Here is a 24,139-nt window from a genome sequence, read left to right as displayed (position 1 = left end):
AGCAGTCTATGTCTGCCATCTACCAGGTCAGAAAACCAGAATGGTAGAAATCCCAATCAAACTAGAGCTGGTTAACCCTCAAACTGCGAGGGGTCCAAATGGCTTCAACACACACAGGTGCAACAAAAAAAAATTCCCCAAAATTCTTTCATCTTATAAAAATGTTCATTTGTGTTCCCTGATCACGGAAAAAATAAAAAAAAAATCGTAGGTGGCATATTTTAGCCGCAATAGGGTAGGGAAGTCTGACAAAAAAGGGGCGTTGACAGAGCCTTCGCCAGGCGAGGTCTACTCCGCCCGAGCGTCACAAATATATTATTACCTAATTATTTCAATGTCTCTGATTGATTTTTCTTTGTTTTTTGCAGCAATATTATTCAATAGTGTGTATTGTGATATATAATAAAATGTGTGAACCATCGCTGTACTCAAAATTATGGTGTGCATATTAGTGATTCAATTATTATGTTCATAAAACAATAAAACAAATAGTTTTGCTGTTATTACACTATATACACAGGTTATATACAGGTATCTGCATGTTTTGCTCACCATAACGAACCACTAAGTTTGTATTGTGAGTCAAAAAGCAACGAGGAGTAACAGCCAAACACCAGCCAGCCACTCACCACCACTCCCTCCCTCAACAACACCTCACTCGCCCTCATTCTCCTCCCACAATACTGTTTTTGCATTTATTCGCAATACACAGATGTTATATATAAGTACTGGTATTTACATGTTTTGTTCACCATAACTGTACATCTAAGCTTGTATGGTGAGTAAAGGCAATAAAATGTAGCTCCTCACACAGTCAGCTGGTGGCGGCCGCCCTCAAGGCCAGACGCACTAATATTTCTCCTCCAAGAATATTGTTTGTGGTGCTATTATACTATATACATACATTATATATAAGTATCTACCTGTTTTATTCACCATACCAGTACAAATAAGCTGGTATGGTGCCCAAAGACCATAGTGGCCACCAGTAAACAACATGACCGGTCCGTCTAATTACCACAAGCTACACAAGCTTCAGAAAGCTTCCTGGCAATACGTTAGTAATGAATAAATATGATATATTTACTCATTATAATGTTGGTGCTGAATGTACAACACGAAAAAACATAATTTTAATCTGAAAAAGTATCTTTTTACAAAGAAATTAGACGAAAATAAAAAGCTGGTGACGCCAAATCAAGTCGACGATCCAAGCTTCGGTTAGGTTAGGTTAGGGTTGGTTTAGTTAAGTTAGGTTAGGTTAGGTTAGGATAGGTTAGGTTAGGTTAGGTTAGGTTAGGATAGGTTAGGTTAGGTTAGGTTAGGTCAGCCTAACTTAACATATCATATTTATTCATTACTAATGTATTGCCAGGAAGCTTTCTGAAGCTTGTGTAGCTTGTGGTAGCTTGTGGTAATTAGACGGACCCAACATGATAAGTTGTGCAGACGACGCACCTCCCTCACCAAAATGGCGGCTCCCAACCTACTCCTAATGCTGTTATTACACTCTATACACACATTATATATAAGTATCTACATTTGTGTTCACCATAGTGAACCACTAAGTTGGTATGGTGAGTGCAGTCAATAAAAGGTGGCCCCACACAGTCAGAAGATGGCGCCACCACACTCCCACCCACAGCATTACTCCTCCTTCCATGGAGCACAGCGCTAAATATCACCACAATCCTGCTATTATCAGAATCCTGGTCAGTTTTATCTCAGTCAGGGGTCTTCTGTAATACTATCATCGCTAAATAATAGCACGAACATATATATTTTGACATTTTTAGGCGATGCTGTGGTCACAAGCTGAACAGCAGTGCTGTGCGCTCATGGTGCGCACGTCAGCCTTGGTGGCTCGCTCAATACTGAAGCTCTCACACGCAGGAATGTTGTTCCTTGTTAAGTTATTTGTGCCAATTATGAAGGAAGCGGTGTCTCTGTTCTTAGCTTCTTGCCTCGCGTGCCGACAGGCGGTGCTCGTCCACTCTTTGGAATCTGCTTGGGCCCTGGCTCTTAGATTTTTGTTCCCTCTTTGTCTGTTGCTGTTTGAAAAGTGTGCGGTTGTGCATTTTCTGCAGGCAGTTTCGTCTAGTTGCCGGCCTATGTCGAACTTGTTACTTCTCTGGGGGGGGGGGGGGTGAGCACAGGCAGTGCTCACTCTGAGCTTCAGTCGGGCTCTCGTAAGGAATGTCAACCCTTTCGCGGTTTGCTCTGTTGATGGGGCAATGGGGGGGGAGGAGAGGGAGGGGAGAGGCTCGCGCTGTTTACTCTTGCCTGGTCCCACTATTTGCGGGCGTTTCGGGTCGTTTCCTCTGGCCTGCAGTGGTGTTGGGTGGCTCCTCCTCCTTAGGGGGGTTTGGGGCTGGAGGGGCAGGCCTCTTTCCCTGCGCTCTGTTGGGTCATCCTGGAAGCTTGGGGGTGGTCAAAACGACGATAACCCGTAGGTGAGTTCCCGCCTGTTTCCAGATCTGAAACGGGACTGTGTGGATCTGAGGTTCCTTTTGGACTTGTCCCATCTGAACCCCTCGGTCTTTTGGCCCCCTCCTTTTGAATGACGACTTTGTCTCCGGTCTGGCTGCTTTTGGAGCCAGGTGGTTGGATGGTGTCCCTGGACCTCCAGGATGCATATTGGCACGTTCCGATTCATCCAAGGTGCAAGGACTGGCTCAGTTTTGTTGTGGGGCGGCAAGCTTACTGCTTTCAATGTCTTCCGTTTGGCTTGAATCTGGCACCTCATGTTTTTACATGCCTTACCCAGGTCGTGGTGACCCGTTTGTATCTGTTAGGGGGTTCAGGTTCTGGCTTACCTCAATGACTGACTGGTCTGGGCTTCCAGCCAGTCCTCGTGTCTGCTCACCAGGGATTTGGTTCTTTCCCATCTCACCAGGTTTGGTTTCTTGGTGAACTGGAGGAAGTCCCATTTGGTTCCCTCTCAGGTTCGGATTTGGCTGGGTCTTGTGTAGGACTCTCAGACCACTTCCTTGTTACTCCTTCCCGTGGCATTGCTGTGGTCTTGCCTTCTGTTGTTTTGGGGGGGGGGGGACACCTGGGTCACTCGTCGATTGTTCAAGCAGCTGTGCGGAAATCTGAACTTTGCCATGCTGGTCTACCCGTCGGGTCGGATCAGGCTTTGGCGGCTGTTCTGATTCCTTTGGGGACATCCCTTCCGCCACTCTTGCGATCGTTGGGTTTGGACCCCAGGGGCCTTGCGTCGGTTGCTGCGTCACTGGCTTCCTCTTTGGGTTTTTCGGGGTTCAGTGCCGTGCCGCTTATCCGAGCTCTCACTCAATGTGTTAACGGATGCGTCATCTCTCGGCTGGGGCTTTGTGACCAGTGCTCATCAGACTGGCCAGGGTCCGTGAGGTCTGTCCTTCCGTCGGGATCACAGCACAGTGTGGGAGTTCATGGCGGTGTGGTTTTTGCTTCAGTGAGTTCATGTCGGCTTGTGGATTGACTATCAGGCTCCATTCGGACTGTGGTTCATTGTCTGAACCATGGGGGTTCGATGCAGTCCTTGGCTCTTTGGGGCTGGTTGCTTCGGGTGACTTATCTGCTGAATTCTCGGGGTTTCGCTCTCCTGGCGGTTCATATCCAGGGGGGTCCAACGTTCTGGCAGATGGCCTGTCCTGGTTCATTCACCCTGTTCACGGAATGGACGGTCAACTCCGACTCATTCTGCTGGCTCTGCCGAATGTTCGGGTGCCCAGAGGTGGATCTCTTCGCGTCGGCCTGGTTGAGGAGTCTTCCAGTGTATGTGGTACCCTTCCCTGACTGCGAGGTCATTAGGGTCAATGCCTTTTGGTTGGACTGGTCGAGGTGGGGTTACCTGTACCTCTTCCCCCTAGTTCAGTTGTTGCTCCAGGTCCTGGCTCGCTTGGAAACTTACCAGGGGAGAATAATCCTGTTGGCCCCTTGGTGGCCGGCCCAGCCTTGGTTTCAGGTGCCACTTGCTCAGTGTCCGAACCCGAAGGTCATCCTGTGACTCCGCCTCTTTCAGCAGATTGGTCCGGCCCAGTACATGGCTGGGTCGGTCTTCTCCTCCGATCTTCGCATATCATCTTTTTGACACAGGTTTATCACCACCTGTATGGTGATCAGGTGTCTTCATTGATGGTTTCTGATTGGGTTGTTTTGTTCTTTCTCTCTTGGTTGCTTCAGGACCATCATCTTATGCCGAACACTGTCGCCTCATATCATGTGGCGCTGGTGGAGCTGCTTCAGCTTGCATTCGGGATGGATGTTACTTCTGCTCCATTCCGTAAGCTTTCTTGGGCGCTGTTTCACCTCCCGCCTTTTTATGTGCCGCCTGAGCCATCCTGATCGTTGGACCGGGTGCTCTGTTTTCTCTCTTCTCCTCAGTTTGTAGTGGCCCCTTTGGTTCAGGACTGTTTTCCTAAGGCAGGAAATGTTCTTGTTAACATTGGCCTCTGGGGGGTTGGGTCGGGTCGGGGAGCTTCTTGCTCTCCTCCGGTGCAGGGGGTTTCTGGTCATTCGGTACTGGTGGTTGGTGGTTGGTTTCCAGCTGTCTTCTTTTCTGGTGAAGAACGAGAGTGCTGCTTTCCGGAGGAGTCCTTGGGTTGTTGATGCTTGGTTGGTTTGGCCATGGGTGCATCATGTTTTGTGTCTGGTTGCAGCTCTTTGCTGTTAATTGCATGCCACTGCCTCTGTGGTAGGGGACGTGCTTTGCATTCATCTGGTTTCCCTTCTTCCCAGTTCCAGGACGTGGGTCTCCCAGGTCATTCGCAGGATTATTCGATCAAGCCAGCCTGCGGTCTAACCCGTGCCCATGACATTCGTAAGTTAGCGGTTTTGGCTGCTGTTTTTGGTAAAATGTTTTGGGCTGACATTTAGGCACGGGGCTTTTGGAGGTCGAACAGGGTCCTGGCTGTACGGGACCTTGTCAATGTTCCAACATATTCCCTTCTCAGGCATATGTTGCCTTGGGTCGCAGGCTGCAGCCTGTTGTCTTGACTTCAAGTTGAGGAGTGAGTTTGTGGCCGCCGCTCGGGCAAGTCCCTCTTTTCCTTTATCTTTGGTTAGGTAGCTCTGGGGAAGCCGAAGGGGGGCTCTACAGAAAACCAGCATTGAATGTAATGAAATGCCATTTTCTGGCTAAGACCTGGAGGCTCCCTGGCATCCCTCCCTCCAGTTAACTTTCTTTGCGTTTTTTATATTCAAATTCTGAACTGGGGTTGGATAGCCGGCACGGGAGGTTTGGGGCCCCCCTTCTTCCTCCTGGGGAGGGGATAGCTGCACAGTACCTTGCGCCCCAGCCAGCAACGATACTACCGTCTACCCAAGGCCAAACAGTGGTAAGAAAAACCCCAGCTGACCCCAAGGGCGGGCAATCACTGAGTAGTAAAAGAACCCTGTGGAGGTAGCCTCCAAACAGTTTGTGGAAGGTAACCAAAAACTGCAAGGGCAGTACTTGCAGCGCACCTAAGGAAGATGACCCTAGGCACATGCAGCCCCAGTACTTCTTGAATTACACCTGGCTCACACACTACCACACAAGAGAAGTATTATGTATTAGTGCTGTGTATTACAGCACCACTGTAATACTTTGGGAGCCGGTCGGCCGAGCGGACAGCACGCTGGACTTGTGATCCTGTGGTCCTGGGTTCGATCCCAGGCGCCGGCGAGAAACATTGGGCAGAGTTTCTTTCACCCTATGCCCCTGTTACCTAGCAGTAAAATAGGTACCTGGGTGTTAGTCAGCTGTCACGGGCTGCTTCCTGGGGGTGGAGGCCTGGTCGAGGACCGGGCCGCGGGGACACTAAAGCCCTGAAATCATCTCAAGATAACCACAGTGCCGTAATACACAGCACTGCTCAAAGGATTTAGCCAGAGTCAATCGACCGCCACTCAAAACAACAGCCTCAGAACTGGGGTTGGGTAGCCAACGTGGGAAGTTTGGGGGCCTCCTCTTCCCCCTCCCGGGGAGGGGAAAGCTGCGCAGACAGCGGCACAGCGACTGTGGTGACATCATGCTTGTTTGTTTGTTTTCTGACTTGGGAGTTCTGCTTACTTGTTCGGCTTTTGGTTTACAATTTTTAGCCAGCTCTAGTTTGTTTTGGGATTCCTACCTTTCTGGGTGCCTGACCTGGTAGATGGTAGTCATAGACTGCTTCCAATCACATGGGGATGTCTATAGGCCATTGCTCCTCGTGCCCCTCTGAGGGGGGGAGGGGTGGAGAGCCAGGTTCTGGCTCTGGTCCCCGGTAAACTTAGAACTCCATTGGCTGACTGTTGCCATGGTCTAATATATATACACATCAGCCCGGTATAGCTCCGGGGAGCCTCTGGGTCGCATTACATTCAATGCTGTTTTTTTTATAAGTTGCCAATAATAAATTATTGAATATTTACAAGGAAATTTAAACAAATTATCATATGTGTATCAAAATAGTAAATACAGACAGAAAACAGTTTATCCAGATATAAAAATTTACAAAGTCAAGTTAAAATCAAGCCTTGTTTTTAATGCATAAACAAAGGGCACAAAATCACTAGCATTTCCTACTAAATTTTATTAATAACATCAATGACAGTAGAGACAAATGTATACAAATTTGTAAAGTTTTGTGTCAAAACTTAACAAATTCACAACTCATTAAAAGGAAGCAAGTAAGAAAAGGTATGGTATTTGAACTCCATGTCAAGCACATATGTGCTTAAATATTTCTCTCACCTGTGGGATTGTCAGCCATTTGGTCCAAAATGTCTTCTGATTCCATGTCTTGTTTCGCTCTTTGCCACAATTCCTCAAGTCTCTGCCTCTCAACATCCCTTCTTTCTGTTTCACGCCGATGCCTAGTCAGGTCTCTATGAAGCATTGCACGTGTCTCCATCTCAAACCGCCGAATTCGCTCTTGAGTACTCGCACTGAGACCTGCATATGATCGAATGGCAACTTCATCTCCAAAAAGTGAGGTTGTTTCAGGGGCTAACTGACTAGACTGTTGGGTGGAAGTAGCAGTGTTTTCTATGGTCGAACTGGTGGGCAGTGTTGATGGTGCTGAATTGGTACTAACTCCATCCTTCTTTACAACACAAAATGGATGGATAATATCTCCAGGTATGCTCAGCTTTGTTGCTTCACTACCACTAGTCCTATCATTATTAAGGTTTTGTGAAAAATTAGATACACCAGAAGAATGACTTTGAACACTCATAAGACTCATATTAGATATTTTCCGCTCACTCATTGGTTTTGGGTCGGGCAATTCTACCATACTTTCAATTTGCTTCGCTAGCAACCGTTGCTTTCTTAGTTCCGCCTCCTTGTCAATGTCACGTTCCTCAAACCCCCCATCTTTATCACTGTGTCTGGAGTCATCAATTGGCTTGTCTTCTATAGCCTTTTTACACTTAACTTTATGGACTTTTCTATTAGCAGCAGATATGATGGAGGAGACAATATCCTTCTTCATATCTGCCTTTATGTTACCTGTAAACAAAATAAAAGTTTAGTGTTTTGCAAAAGATGATAAATGTAAATACAGTAACCTGAAATTACTACTGAATTCCAAAACAAGACCAGTGATTCAGTGCTTTCTTAACAACCTCAGAAAAACTTAACTATATGAAAAAATATTAATGTTGTTCGAGTATTTTTATTTAAACTTCCAGATTCTATGCCATTCCATGCCAAACTTCCCTTCAAACAAATATCTAGGAGGATTAATTAATGTTATCATACCCACAGCTGCAGAAAAAAATATAGAGACTAGAAGGACAGTACAGTTTACAAGGGACTCGAAAGAGAAAGAAGGGAAAATGACTTGGGAGTGGATGTAACCCCAGCCATAACACCAGAGGCAAATACATTAATAGAATAACATCAGATGTGTATGCAAGACTGGCAAACATAAGAAAGGCCTTCAAAGAACCTGAACATAGAATCCTTCCAAAAGTTTATATGTAGAACGTTAGACCAGTTATAGAGTATGCAGCTCTAGCATAAGAACCCAACCCAAGGAGCTAAGTAAGAACAAAATAGCTGGCCCAGATGGGGTGGCACCTTGGGTTCTGAGGGAATGCGCATCTGAGCTGGGCATTCTACTTCAATTGATTTTTCAGTCATCTTTGTGTACAGAAAAGTCTTGACAGATACATGGCAAAAGATAAACATTGTTCCAATTTACAAATATGGTAGCAAGGAAGACCCTCTTAACACTTTCGCTCACCCCGCACGCCACCCCTCAATAGTGCGATATGGGACCCAGGGTGTCACGGGAGCGCGCGTAAATTCTGAAAAGTGTATACTCTCTTCAACTTTGTCACCTTAATTCTCGTCCTACGAGATTAAATTTGGTATCATTGTGTTCGCAATAGAATTCTCTACAGCACTAAATGCATATAAACTCCAAAAGCCCGGCTAATTACCTGCAGCAAACAGAGAAAGTGCGAACGAGTTACCCAGGAGCGCGCAAACGCGATAAAATGTTTTCACTATTTTCACTCTGGTCACCTCAATTTTTGTCCTAGGTCTTTCATTTTGGTCTCAATGGGTTTGCAATAGAATTCTCTAGAGGAATATTAGCATATAAAATATAAAACCTGGTCACGCTCCAACCGCCGACGAGTTGAAGACGGGCCACGCATTAACCAGGAGTGAGCACTCAGACGCCTTCCAGCTACACTCCCAATTCCCTCCCTTTTCAAGCCTTTCTTTCGCAATTTTCTTCCTGGAAGGGCCTTGTTCATGATCACTATCCATCGTGGAGTAAGGGTAGATAGTTTCTAAAGCCGCAGTAAGAAATATAGCCACGGAAAATAGCCGAAATGTTCACACGTTTGAGATGCGAGGGGAGGCGACATTAGGCACAACAGTGGAGCGAAAACAATGGGCCCACGGCATGTGCCAAGCCACCTGAGGGCCACGAGGCTCAACAAAGAAAATGGGAAGACATCGGCGCACATTTTAAAACCAGTCCCAAAAAAATCGGATAAAAACCTGATTTTTGGCGATTATTTAAAGTGGATGACGCAATGCTGCGTCATCCCCGGTATTACCGACAGTAAACAGATGACGCAATGCTGTGTCATGCCCGGGCGAAAGTGTTAATTAAAGACCTGTACCGTTGGTAAATGTAGTAATCAAATAACTAGAAAAAATAATGAAAACCAAATGGGCAAAACACCTGGAGAGAAATGATATAACAACAGGCAACATGGTTTTCCAACAGGAAGATCCTGTAATTACCTAAGTGTTATCTAAATGTAATTACAGGATGAGAGCTATGCTCGTTGTGCATAGCTCAACGTTGTGTATAGTTGGGAGGGGGGGGGGGAGGGGGGGGGAGGGGAGGGAGGGAGGGAGGGAGGGAGGGAGGGAGGGAGGGAGGGAGGGAGGGATTATTGATAGGGAAGAAATAGAGAACAAATTTAGAGTGAATACCAACTGATCAAGTGGTCAAGTGTGGAAGCTTGCGATGAACCACAGAGATGCATGAAAGACATTTTTTCTAATGGAAAATGAAGAAGCAAATGAGCAGGTTGTAGAAGCACTTCAATCCATACCTTCGAAAGTAGATATGAAAGGAAGTTAACACTTTCGCGCTATCTGGACGCGCCGGCGCGTTCGGTTTCGTCTAACGCAAACGCATAGTGGACATAAAGTTATGTCAACTTTTAAAATATTTGTATAAAATTCAATTTTTATCCGATTTACTTTCGGTTTGTTTCAAACTGCGCGCTATGAGGCTCTCTTTCTCACCACTAGGCTGCATGGTACAATAAGTTCATGAAAGGTGTGGATAACTTCGATCAAATGGTATTTTGTCCCAAACGGGTTGCAGGTGGGTGACTTTAGCCGTTTATACTGGTAATTCTTCCCCCATATCATGTATTATATGCATATGTCTGTTTAGGGAATTTTATTCCGATCAATATACAACCAAAAATAACTGTGTGCAACAAGTATAATCTTGACAAACATAACAAAAGTAAAAATATTTCGTGTGTGTTTGACGCTCACTGATATGTTCCAGCGTTGTTTTATATTTGTCGCTATTCTAACTTACGCTTTGTTGATATTTTTTACCTATGGGCACATAGAACATTCTATTGCGAACACATTGACATAAAAATGAATGACGTACATAGAAAATTAATGTCATGAGAGTGAAATAAGTATAAACTTTCAAAGCGCCGTGCGTCGTCCCGTCACCGATACCGGGTAACAATTTCACCACTTCCCACACTCTTGCGGGCGGGCTGCATCATTATTCTACGCTTATATTCATATCACCGTGTTGGGAATTTCATTGCGAGTCCATTGATACCAAAATTAACGCTGTAGAACAAGTGTGGAGGTGATTACAATCCCAAGAGTAAAAACATTTTGTTGCTGATGGGCGCTCACGGCGAGTCATCTACGTAGTTATTTATTTGGTGCTGGTATCCCTATATGTTTCGTGACTTATTTTACTAATGTTCTTCTAGAGAATTTTATTGCGAACACGTTGGTACCAAAATGAAATACGTAGCATGAGAACTAAGGTCAGAAGAGTAAAAAGAGTATACACATTTTTGTTTTTACGCTTAAGCGATAAAAACGCAGCGCGCACATTCGGTTGGCTGAGTGACCTTTGCGGAGAGCGCGAAAGTGTTAAGTAAGGAGTCATTATATTAGTGAGCCAGTAGCTGGAAAGGCAGGTTCCAAGAGTAGAAGATTTATCCTGCAGACACAAAGGCACAAATAGTGGGAGTTCATACACACAGTTAATACATACTGTATGTGTATACACAAAATGAATATTCTAGCATGAACAAAACAGAACTAAAATATAAAACACAAATACAGTGCCTTGATAAGATATGGATTTTCTTAGTAAACCTATTTAATTATTATTCCATAGACCTACTTAGTTAAATAATTTATCCTGTATATACGTATGGTAAAAAATAATAAAGGATGTAAATGCTAATAAGAACATAGATCAAAAGTTTAAAAGACAGACAAGACAATTGTATCATTAGTATTTTAATATAGATGTTATGTAATATGTGAATGAACTTAATAACTAGTGATGTTTGGTAAAAAAAAATTTATGAAATAATTTTTTTTAAATAAGATAATACCATACTGCTATAAAATTTCAGACTGGTTCAAGGGCATTAATGAATGTGCAAGTTAATATGAAAGAACACAGCTTCTAAATGTAATTCATCACAGACTCTAGTTGTCTTAAATAGAGATACTGTACATATATACACACATACATTCATTACACAATGAAATCACAAGTATGTGATGCATCTATGAGAAAATATACAATGGGCCTGACCCCGCATGCCTAGACTCCCCAGATACACGCTCTACTGACTGATGTCTCCTGGGATGCAGATTCAATCCCATTGTATAGCCTTAATATTTGCTTGTACATTCATTATTATTATTACCATATTTCCTAATTCCATGGGTTGGGGAAGGCATCAGCCCAAAAAAGTTTCTGGTGAGGAATTCAGTAGCTCCCTGAGCTAAGCTCTGGTCCAATCAAGCCACAATGAGATGCACCAGCCTCTTACCTATCAGTAGGTATATATCAGTAACTACAGGGAAGGGAGATACTGTATAGCTTTTCATGCCAAGTCTCATAGCCATGTTAATTACATCTCTCAACATTCAAGTTTATCATATTTTTCCTTAAAGTTTTGGATGGAAATGGCCTTGACAATGACTCTGACTCAATTGTGTATCCAGTTTCCACTGATGTTCTCTTGTTCTACCTCCTTTCAAATTATAAATAGGCTGCCTTTGTTTATATTGTCTATTCCTCTCAGTATCTTTTATATAGTGAACATATCCCCTCCATTTATTTTCTCCTCTATGGTTGTGAGGTTGTTTCCTGAACCTGTCCCCGTAGCTAAGCTATGATACTAATTTAGTTACAAACCTCAAGCCTCTAAGACCCACCCTTGCTAACTGGAAGCCAAGATCAAAATCTGGCTCCCTCTATGAAGGAGAGAAGCTTGGTGAGCAGAGATCCATACAAAACCAAGATGAAACTTCACCAATAAGTATAAATGCAACAAAACCTTTCTGAATAATGGGCTTCAGAGGCCTGGTATATCTTCCTAAGGCTTTGGCTTGTGAGGATTGAGTGTGATCTTGAGGTTAGCTTGAGATGATTTCGAGGCTTAGTGTCCCCACGGCCCGTTCCTAGACCAGGCCTCCCTTTGATACTTTAGAAGTTTGATAGTTTAGTACAGTAGTTTGATAGTTTAATATTTAGTATTAGTTATGTTATTCATATTATATTGATTCATTTTATATTAATTTAATTTATGTTTTTACCTTATGTTTAAAATGCTGTCAATGTGGCCTTTTGTTAAGTAAACAAAGAATAAGATGGTTTTCATAGTCCAGCCAAACCATAACAGGCTGGACCAGCACTTAGCTTAGGAAGCTACTAAGGGTACCTTCCCAGAAAAGGTGAATAATATAGCGAAAGAAGGTTATAGATATAAATAATATAAACTTAAATATCACTCATCCATTCATAATAACATTCACACTACATATAGCATCTGGGATAAAAAAAAAGCCCCATCACACTCCAAATGTCATTCACAACAGCACCTCACTGCATCTTACAACCAGGCGTATGTACATAGTTTCTCATGAATTGTCATGTACAGTATATACAAATACATTTGCTCACTCCATACAAACTGCCTCTACACAGAAGTGTTCCTCTCCAAAACATAATTATTGCCCACATTTACTCTAATGTCTTTCACAAACAATAAAATTCTGAACAAGTCTACATAATTCTCCTTCACTCTTTGCTAAAATAACTAAAGTGACTACATATAACAAATTGGAAATAGCATAAGCAATATCCAATTTGTTAATACTTATGCTATGCCCACCCACTGCATGTACATCCCTCTCTAACATTTCTTACCTTGGCCTCCCTCATGACCCATATATTGTATGTATATATTAAATAACCTGGCTGACATAACAACACCTACTCTTAATATCACATCAATCACTCATTACGCCAGTAACTCTTCCATATGGATCCTGCAGTACAGCAGTCCACATCTTCAGCTCACAACTGATGGAGACAGGTTTAATCCCGGGCAGGAGAGAAACAACTTGGCACGTTGTCTTTCACTGGTACCTGAGAGTCAGGCAACTGCTGAGGGTTACATCCTAGTGAAGGTCAACAGGTGACCTAGGGGAACCTCGATAAGCCTAAGCACAGGCTTCCTCTCCAAAACAACAAGAATTAAATGCACTCTTTCCTACAAAGAACTTTTCACAGCCTTTTAACAGAATTTGGCAAACTCTATACATGCTCTTTACTCTCCAAAGTCCTTCCCTATTAATTTTGTCATAGTATTTTTTCCAACCTCATAAATGCATTATATGCCTTGTAATCTTTCTCACATGCCTTTTCTGCAAGCTGTTTCAATGTAATTTCCTGATCCATACACACTCTTCAACAGCATAACAAACCTTATTTATTATAGAACAATTTCTCAGCAATTTCCTGAATGCTTATCTATATAGTCGCTATGCCTTTCTCCCTCCTGGAAACTTTCCATTTACAGTTAGTAAACTAATGCCTACACTGTATAATATACTTATGCAAATTATATTCTCTCTTATTTTTATAGTGTACAATCACAGCTCTCTTTCAATCCTCCAGCACAGTAACACTATCCTATGTGTAGTGGAAAATTAATTATAAGCATTCTATGCTTTGTCTCCACTACATTTAATTAGTTCAGCATATAGCTCATTAACACATTGCTTTCCCATTTCAACTTTTGCAATGATTTGCCTCGTCCATGGACAGGTATTGGCTGACTTTTGAAAAGTACAAGATACAGGTATCATGTACTCTTCTTACACCATCAAGTCCAGTCATGTTCATCTTAGCATCTCTTTCATCCCATCCACCCATTAGACTTTCAGCATATTCTATCTGCCTACTTCCAATCTCTTCACCTTAGATACTGCATATTAAAAATGGACAGCAGTGGGTGTGAACAGCTGTAGTAGCAATAGTACAGACAGAAGTATAGGAGACATACGGGGCACCATCTTACCATACGATATGACCACAGTGTGATCACCTACATTATCTAGTCAATGAATAATGTTTTCGCATTCTATATCTTTAATTTTTCCCCTTACTTGTGCCTTTTTGTCCGTGCGGTCTCTTTCCATCTACTTCCCTACTTATGTACGCTTGCTGAGGCAGTCCTCATTCTTTCCACACACTCCTGTTTCTCACTGCAAGTAAATGGCAATGGCTTCATTTATGTCATAGCCAAACCTGCATATGGAATTCTTGTGCAAGTATTTCAGATGTTTCTTTAAATATCTGACATCTGACATATTTGGTAAGAATCCTGATACAGTCATTCCTCAAGGGAAAATTCCCAGAAGAAATATAGCACCAACAGTAAAATATATAGTTAGTATCAGCAGAACAGACAAAGTAACTAATGAAGACATAAAAAAGATGATTAGAAATTCACACAGAAAGAGTCAACCAAGATGATAAACAGGTTATCAAAAACTAACAGTGAACATACATGGTAGTATACTGAGGTAGAATTAAGTTAGTAATTAAGAATGAATATGTATGACAATCTGAAACAGGGTACAAGATTAAAGGGCAAGACTACAGAAAAAATTACACGGTGCATGGAATCAGTCAGTGAAGGAAAGGCATGGTTGATCATATGATGGTAGTTGACTGATTGGTTCTGACCACAAAGGAACCATTTGTAGAAGGGGGATGAAAGAGTGGAATGGATGCTGTAAGGCCTCACCTGGTAATTCAACTTATTGCACATTCTTTAACATAGCTGAGTGCTTTACCAGGCTGAAAAAATAGTGTCTTGACTTACAGTTTGCAGGATGATGATACAAACAGGTGACTTCACCCTCCCCCCTCATTTAAAAGAAAATTGTACAGAAAATGATATAATTTTAAAAATTATAAAACAACTAGATCATTTCTGAGCTATCTCACTCAGCTGCTCCCTAAAGCAAGCTCTAATTGACCCCTAACTATGATTTAACACAGTCAAGACAAATTATTCACTAGTTCAGTGGGAAACATAAAACCTATCCTTGATGGGGCCATACTATTTTATTTTATTTTTATTTATTTATATATACAAGAGTTCTTACATTCTTGTACAGCCACTAGCACGCATAGCATTTTGGGTAAGTCCTTAATCCTAATTTTCACACACTCACACATTTCTAGGAAGCACCCCATAGCAGCTGTCTAACTCCCAGGTACCTATTTACTGCTAGGTGAACAGGATCATCAGAGTGAAAGAAACTCTGGCAATTTGTTTCCTCCTCAGCCAGGGATCAAACCCGGACCCTTAGGACTACGAACCCCGAGCGCTGTCCAGCACTTGACCCCCTGTGCCTGGGTCAAAGTAATTTTGACTGACAATATGCTGATTAATGATGCATATGAATGAGATAGTGGCTTCATCTATCTCATTTAACAAGATAAAACAAACTTTTCTAAACACAACATGGTATCACAAGGTCAAGCATTGCCCTTGCAAACTACCGATTAGTGTAATAGGTTGCTACCCATGACCGTATAAGGATGCAGCACCAACACCACAATGACAACCTCATGATATTCTTACCTGAAAGGCATCTACATATGGTTGAATGGGCAGCCACAGACCAGGGAAGGATTTACTAAGCATTTGTGTGTTCATTTATGAAACTTGTACATCTTTCCTCAATCATCGTGGCTTAGTTTTACATTTATTAAACAGTTTATGAGCTCCGAAGCACTAAAAGGTTACGGTGACAATAACTGCCTTGAGTTGAGAACGGCCTCATAATATTTCCACGCTCATAAACTGTTTAATTAATTCAAATTAAGCTTCCACAATTAAGAAAAGATGTAAAGGTTTCATAAATGGGCACGTAGATGTTTGACGAATCCTGGGCCAGAACTAATCAATTAAGTGTTACCCTGAAAACTGGGGTGTTTGGTTTTTGTAGCAGGCTTGAATTATACATGTGAATGCTTCTCATGTGTACAGAGACAAACCTTAATGAGTCTGGACTTTCACCAACTTATTGCACAAAGTTATATTTTCTACGATTTGTCAGTTCCTCTTAACTTTGTTCCGGGTCACAGCCATTTTGCTCATCACAAATTATTAAATTAAATAAACATCTTATTCTTTCAGTTTAATTTTGTTACTGCACCAAAGTGGTACTATCATCCTTCAGACGACCACTATATTTCTGATGTAATGACACTGCTTACCTACTTGATACTTGCTTAGTTGACACTGTGCTTATCTAAATCACACTGTGCATCTACTTCACACAGTGCTAACCAAGTTAGCACTGTGCTTACCTAGTCGGCAATATGCGCACCTAGTTGGTACCGTGCTCATGTGAAGGAAAACTATTTTCTTCATGTATTCCTCAGAATTATCATCATTTGACCACTGATACTACTTTATTCTGGTGTGGTTATTATAAACTCTTACTCTGTCCTCATAACTCTTAACTCTCATCTCTAGTACTACACTCAGAGCAAATCTCAGGACCTTCTCTATTTTCCTTTTGTGCTTCAAATATTTGAGATTAAAACCTGGAGCTGCATATTTTAGAATTCTTCTGACACATGCTGTGTACATTATTTTGAAGGATTCCTTGCTTACTCTTAGTTTAGTTATGGTATCTTTTGCCAATACATGATTTAGGAAGCAACTGAGGGGGGAGGGGGGGATTAGTTCAGAAGTCATGCACAAGTACATAGGAAAATATAAATTCTGAGCTATATACATAAATATGAGCTGCCTCATATAGGCAAATAGGCCTTTTGCAGTACCCTTGTTTTGTGATGTCAAGTAGTGCATGGGAAGACTTGAGATTTATATGACTGTAGTTTCTGGCTGCATCAAGTATTCCCTAATGTTTCCCAGGAAGTCACAGTTTCTAACCAAGGTTCAGTAGGATCGTGCCTTAGGTAACATAAAGATACAGTCATAAAGATGTAAGGAAATTCTCATTCCTTTTATGAGTGGTTGGCAAATGGAATACCTGTACATTGAAGGAAGGGGTTGTCGAAGTCAATTCTATCCATAACTTTAAGACAAATTATGATGAAAACATTAATGTTGAGAGAGGTAATTAAAGCACCAAGGATAAATCGCAAGCAGGCAGGGTATACTGTAGAGCTAGATCTCTCTCTCCCCATAGTTGCCCAACCACTTGAGCTGGACAGTAGAGTGATGGTCTCACTTCATGCAGGTCGACTTCATGGAAGGTCGATCCCTTCCAAATGGTACATAGTTGAAATGGCTTGGCACTTTCTCCTGATAGTTTCCTTCCATTCTTCCCCATATTCACTGATAGGTAAGCACCCAAGTGTACTATACTGTACTATTAAAAATTGTGGTTTTCACATGCCCTTGTTTGCTTGAAAATTGAAATGCACACATGCTATATTTCTGGATACTGGTGAGTTCTTACCTTCAACTTTTTGAATATTATGGAGGAGGAGAGCCTGACTTGAGGGTGTGTCAGTTTCCGAAGGTGGCAGAGATTCCCCAGCAGGACTCTGAAGAACTGAGTGATTTAGAACTGGTGGTACAATTTCTTCTCCATCATCTTCACTGAAGAACCATGCAGCCTATAAAAAAGAAGTCAAAGTTAATCTAAATTTTTATGCCAAATGCCATGATTTAGCAAGCTACTGCAGTTCTCATACAAATCACAGGAAAAGCTTATTAATAGCATAACCAGTGTCATCTTAAATGCATTAAAAATTCCTTTTTTGTTTAAAGATGGCTACAATTGTCTAGGGAAACAAATAAATAACCCATTCTGCACATTTGAAATTTGATGAAAGTAGTAATGTTTTGGTCCATCCTGAACCCTTATCAAGTTGTGACAAGGAAGAGTGGGTTGGGTTATTTGTTTCAGCCACATAATTGTGACCTGTCCTCTCCAAACAGTAATAATTACCGATGCATATACTGTACATACAGGTGATAAGTTATTGCAAAAAGAATAAACTCTGAACTTACTTGACTTATGAGCGTTTCAACTATGCGGCACTGATGTGACATGTCGGTGACCATCGTCACCATATTATCATCCCCTGAGCGAACAAGCGTTGGTCCAAAGACAATGGCCAGATTACGAACATCCATTTTATTCATGTCAGAGTGACTGACAATGTTGTTCAAGTGCATTATTAAAAAACGTAGAGTCTCATAGTGATGATATGGTAGTTCTTGTACCTGCAACAAGCACTTGGATTTAACATAATATTGAAGAAAATAAAGTACATTATAGTGAAATAAACCAATCTATAACTTCTAAATTATGCACTTTTCTTAATTGTGTTTTCTGAATATATGTAGTAGTAATGCAACTCTTAAAAACAAAAATTATATTATCAAAATAAAAACAATTCTGAAAATGCACTACAGTAATTATTCTTTATATAAATAAAACAAATATTGCACACAAAACTGACAAACATGTTAATAAACAATTATAAAAAATCTTGACATTATATATTATATATACAAAACAGTGACACTCTGTGACTCACCAATTTCTTTAGCTCCACCATTCTTTGGCTCGGATCTTCAATTTTGCTTGCCTCAATAAACAATGGATAAAGCTCAATGGTGAAAAGAGGATCAGGCAGTTTCTGGAAGAACTGTTTCAACATACTGGATATGACATTTACATCACACCATCTGTAAACAAAAATAACAATTTAATTTAACAATGACAAGAGAAGTAAAAGGACAAAAAAAATTTATTCTTAAGCAAAAATTAATCCTTTTATGATGGGAGTCATGAGAGAGAGCTTCAATTCCAATGCATTTTATCCACTTCCCGAGCCAGCAACGTGGAAACCTGCCACCCATCATTCTCTTCCAAATTCCCCACAGAAGCATTACACCACTTCATAATTTTAATACTGCAATATAAATTCACTGTGTCGAGGGACAGGTAGCCAGTGTATATATATACATGCTAAGCTTATACTGAGAACCCACTCAAGGTCGAATTACTGACACTCCCCAGGATGCAACCCCAGAACAAGCTGACAAACTCCTAGGTACCTATTTGCTGCTAGATGAATAGGCACAATACGTGATAAGAAATGTACCCAACCATTTCTGTCCTGCCCGGGTTTCAAACTCAGAATTCCCAGCTGTGAGTCATGAACAAATCCGGCTGTACTTCCGGGACCCTTTAAAACTGGTGCTAAGAATATTCTTGACAACTACTTACACTTCATTTTTTATTTATTTGCTTTTCTAGTGCATGTAAGTATTTTAATACTGTAACAAATGCACCTAAACAGGTGCAAGCTAAAAAAAAGAAAAAGAAAAATGAATATAATGAAACGCCATATTTTGAGTGAAACCCGGAAGCTCCCTGGAGCTATCTGGGCTGATATGAATGTATTAGACCCTGGCATCAGTTAAGGTGAATGGAGTTCTCAAGCCAATCTGGGACCACGAGCCAGAATCTAGCCCCCTCAGAGAGGCACAAGGAGCAATGGCCTATAGACACCCCCGTGTGGTTGGAAGCATTCTATGTCTGCCATCGACTGGGTCAAGCACCCAGAAAGGTAAGTGCCCCAAAACAAACCCTATCTGGTTAAAATAATGTTACTGGAATCTAAACTGTTGGATAGAACTCCCCCAAATGAAAACAAGCAAACGAACATGATGTCACAACTGTCACTACGCTACTCTCAGCGCAGTGCCCCCCCTCCCTGGGAGGGGGAAGGGGGAGCCCCAGACCCCCACACCAGGCTATCCACACCTTCAGTTCTGAGGCTGGATGTCAAAACCTGCAAAAATCGTCAACTGGAGGGAGGGAGGATTGCCGGAGAGCCTCTGGATCTCACCCAGAAAATGCCGTCTCATTACATTCAATGCTGGGTTTTCTGGGAGGAGCCCCTTAGGCTTTCCGGAGGTACTTAACCAAAGATAAAACAAGAGGGACTTACCTGGGAGGCGGTTGCCACTCGCTCCTCAACTCAAAGTCGAGACAACAGGCTGCAACCGCCGACCCAATGCGACACATGCTTGACTAGGGCCAGGAACATTGACTAGGTAGCAAGCGGCCAGGACCCTGTTCAACCTCCAAAAACCCTGTGCCCGAATGTCAGCCCAAGACATGTTACCAAAGACGGTAGCCAAAGCAGTAAACTCACGAACATCATGGGCACGAAGATAGACCACAGGCTGGATGGAGCGAATAACCATGCAGACGACCTGGGAGACCTGAACCCTGGAACAGGGAAGAAGGGAAACCAGGTCAACCCAAAGCGTGTCCCCGGCCACCGAGGCTGTGGCACGCAGGTAACGGCAAAGAGCCGCAACTGGACACAACACATGATGCACCCCCAGCCGAACCAACAAAGCATCAACAACCCAAGGACCTCTCCAGAAAGCAACAGTCTCATTCTTCAGCAAAAAAGATGGAGACGGCTGCAAACGAACAAACCTACCACCAGGACCAAAAGAGCAGAAACCTCTGTGCTGGAGAAGAGCATGAAGCTCCCGAACCCGACTGCCAGAGGCCAATGCCAACAGGAAAAAGAGCCTTCGCAAAACAATCTTGAACCGAAGGGGCCACAACAAACCGAGAAGATAGAAAAGAGAGCATCCGGTCCTACGACCAGGACGGCTCAGGCGGCGCATAAGCAGGCCAGAGGTGAAACAACGCATGAGACAGCTTGCAAAACGGACCAGAATTAACATCCACCCCAAACGCAAGCTGAAGCGACACCGCCAGTGCCGCACAATACGAGGTGACAGTGAAGCCAAACACTTTGCACGAGGTGACAGTGTTTGGCATAAGATGACAGCCCTGAAACAACCAATAAAGAAAGGACAAGACAACCCAATCCGAACCAGAGGAGAACCTACGGAGGGACAAGAAATAATGAAAGGACCACCAGGAAACTTCATATTGCCACCAACACGAAGCAGGCAGGTGGAATATCATCAATGAAGCCACCTGCTGACCATACAAGTGGTGATAGACCCGCATCAGAAAGACCAAACGTGAAGCCTTCAGAAGATTGAACCAGCTATGTAACAAACCGGCCCGATCTGCTGAAAGAGGGGGAGAGACATGAAGACCCCCGGGTTCAGACACTGAGCAAGCAGCGAATGAAACCAAGGCTGGGCCGGCCACCAAGGGCCTAACAGGACTACTCTCCCTTGGTAAGCCTCCAAGCAAGCTAGGACTTGGAGCAACAGCGAAACCGGGAATAAGAGGTACAGGTAATCCCACCTTGACCAGTCCTGCCTGAAGGCATCGACCCCGACAGCCTCCCAGTCGGGGAAGGGAGCCACATACTACCGGGATACGCCTCGACCACGCCGACGTGAAGAGATTCACCTCCACTAGCCTGTAAGCCAGCAGAGCCAACTGAACAAATTGGCATCAACAGTCCATTCCGTGGACAGGGGAAAGAACCAAAACAGGCCGTTCACCAGGATGTTGGACACTCCCTGGTTATGAACCACCTGGAGAGCCAAACCTGGAGAATCCAGCAGACAAGTCACCCGAAGAGACCAACCCCAAGCATGGGCAAACAGGGCGAGCCTCCCCCCCCCCTCCCCATTGCCCCCGTCAACAAGGTGAACTGCGTAAGAGCCGATAACCCTTATGAGAAGACAAACAACGTGCAGAGTGAGCACTGCGCCGGCCAGAAGCTTTCGGCTCCGAAGGAGGGGCCGGCCCCGAATATGACACTACTGGCCCACCATGACCGAAGGAACCCCGAACCCTGGCACGACCCTTCCGGGCAGGATCCCTGCACGATCCCTGCAGGGCCCCCTCCCCCCGAGAACCAAGAAGTCTGACATGGGATGACAACAAGACAAAGCTTCCAGCAGATACTGCACAAGCACAGACTCTGCCAACAGCAAAGGGCAAAAAACCAGCGTTGAATGTAATGAAACGCCATTTTCTGGGTGAGCCCCGGAGGCTCCCTGGAGCTTATCGGGCTAATGTATGTTATGTTAGACCGGGACATTAGCTAAGGAGTTCAGACCTACCAGGGACCAGCGCCAGAACCTGGCCCCTTCAGAGAGGTTTCAGGGAGCAATGGCCCTGGAAAACCCCATATGGTTGGGGGTTTTCCTTATCTGCCATCGACCGGGGTTAGGCACCCAGAAAGGTAGGCGTAACAAAACAAACCCCACATGGTAAGAAACTACAACAAAAACCGAACAGAGAGGTAGAAAACTCCCTACAATCCCAAGGAAACAAGCAAACAAGCAAACATCACACTTTACTGCCGCGCCGATCGTCCGCGCAGCCCTCCCCACCCCGGGAGGGGGAGGGGGGAGCCCCGGACCTACCGCGCCGGCTGCCAAGCTCCAGTTCGGAAGCTAAGCTTCAACCAACGCGAAAAAACCGCCGACCGGTGGGAGGGAGGGTTTCCAGGGAGCCTCCGGGGCTCACCCAGAAAATGGCGTTTCATTACATTCAACGCTGGTTTTCTGTGGGGAGCCCCTACGGCTCCCTGGAGCTTCATACCCAAAGAGAAGGAAAAGAAAGGGCTAACCCGGGAGGCGGCCGCCACAAACTCTGCAACGCAAAGCCAAGACAACCGGTCGCAAACCTGCGACCCAAGGCAACAAGAACGCCCAAGAACAGACGCACATATGGATGGGCGGCCGAAAACCTGTGCGACCCACAATTCCCTGCGCCCGAAATGAGCCCGAGACGTCACCAACACAGCAGCAATTGCTGCAAACGTCTGAACAGCACGGGCGCAAAGACAGACCGCAGGAAGAAGGAAAACACTGCGGACGACCCGGGAGACCCGAGCCCTGAAAACAGGGAACGAAGGAACCGGATCAACCACAGCGCATCCCCAGGCACGGTACGCCGGCAACAGCAAAAAGCACAACTGGACAACACAGGACGCACCCCCCGGCCAAACCAAACAAGTACCAATACCCCAAGAACCCCTCCGGAAAGCAGCCGTCTCGACCGTCGCCAGGACAGAGAAAGGCTGCACACCAATAAAGCTACCACCAGTACCAAAGAGGAGGAAACTGAAACCGAAGGGGCTACCACAAACTGAGGGGAAGAGAAGAAGGCACCCTGAACAAGGACCAGGATGGCTCAGGCGACTCATGAGCAGGCCGGAGGGGAAACAAAACGCGAGAAAACGTAATAAACGTCATACAGTCTCCAAGACGAAGCTCGCAGGTGGGACACCGTCAACAAAGCCACCTGAACACCATAGAGATGGCGATACCTGCGTCAAAATACCAGACGCGAAGAGCCAAAGAGAAGGCCGAACCAGTCACGGACAGGACCGATTCGGCCTGCTGAAAGAGGCGAAGCCTCAGGAAAAACACCCCGGGTACGGACACCTATCAAGCAGCGTCTGAAAAGAAGGCCGGGCCGGCCACCGTGGAACCATAAGGACTGTTCTCGTGGGAATGGGCTGCAACCGAGCCAGAACCCGAAGCAACAGCTGGACCGGGAGAAGAGGTACAGGTACCCCCCACCTCGACCAGGCCTGCCGAAAGCCTCCACCGTGAAGTCCTCGCAGGTGGGAAGGGCGCCACAAAACAGGCGACGCCTAGACCACGCCGACCCGAAGACGTCCATGGCCAGGAGTCCATAAGCCCAACAGAGCCAACAAAACGAATCGGCAACGACTGGCCAACCCACGAAGAGGAATGAACCGAGACAGCTGTCCACCAGGACGCAGGACACACCCCGGACACGAACCACACGGTTAACCAAACCCCCTGTGGTTCCGGCAAGAACCACCAGAGAACAGTCCAAACAGAGCTGAATGGTAGAGTACCTAGTGACCCAAACCCTCCGAAGCGCAAACCAGACAGCCATGAACACCTGAACCGGGCTGTGAGCCCGACGGACAGACAGACTCCATCAACCTCGGCCGACCTGGTGAGCACTGGTCACAAAGCCCCAGCCGAGAGACGACCCGTCCGTGAACACATCGAGCGAAGGCTCGGGGAGCTGCCAAGGCACGGAACCCCGAAAACCCCAAAGAGGAAGCTGGTGATGCAGCACCAACACCAGATCCCCAGAGGAACCCAAGGAATGCAAGAGGCG

General features: G+C 44.3%; 1 protein-coding gene across 5 annotated transcripts in view; it reads right to left on the bottom strand.

Moving 5' to 3' along the window:
- Positions 1-24,139, bottom strand: part of RhoGAP19D (Rho GTPase activating protein at 19D) — a 563,531-nt gene that overhangs the window by 37,835 nt on the left and 501,557 nt on the right. For all 5 annotated transcript variants that reach the window (XM_069338865.1, XM_069338868.1, XM_069338866.1 and 2 more), the window contains 4 exons: positions 18,606-18,756; positions 18,073-18,288; positions 17,516-17,675; positions 6,701-7,459 (listed from right to left, as the gene is read on the bottom strand). In XM_069338865.1, coding sequence (XP_069194966.1) covers positions 6,701-7,459; positions 17,516-17,675; positions 18,073-18,288; positions 18,606-18,756 — 1,286 coding nt within the window. The remainder of the gene's footprint in view (positions 1-6,700; positions 7,460-17,515; positions 17,676-18,072; positions 18,289-18,605; positions 18,757-24,139) is intronic.

This window comes from Procambarus clarkii, chromosome 40, assembly GCF_040958095.1.
Source record: "Procambarus clarkii isolate CNS0578487 chromosome 40, FALCON_Pclarkii_2.0, whole genome shotgun sequence".
Lineage (NCBI taxonomy): Eukaryota > Metazoa > Arthropoda > Malacostraca > Decapoda > Cambaridae > Procambarus > Procambarus clarkii.
Note: the sequence above shows the minus strand (reverse complement) of the source record. Positions and strands in the feature narration are given on the sequence as shown.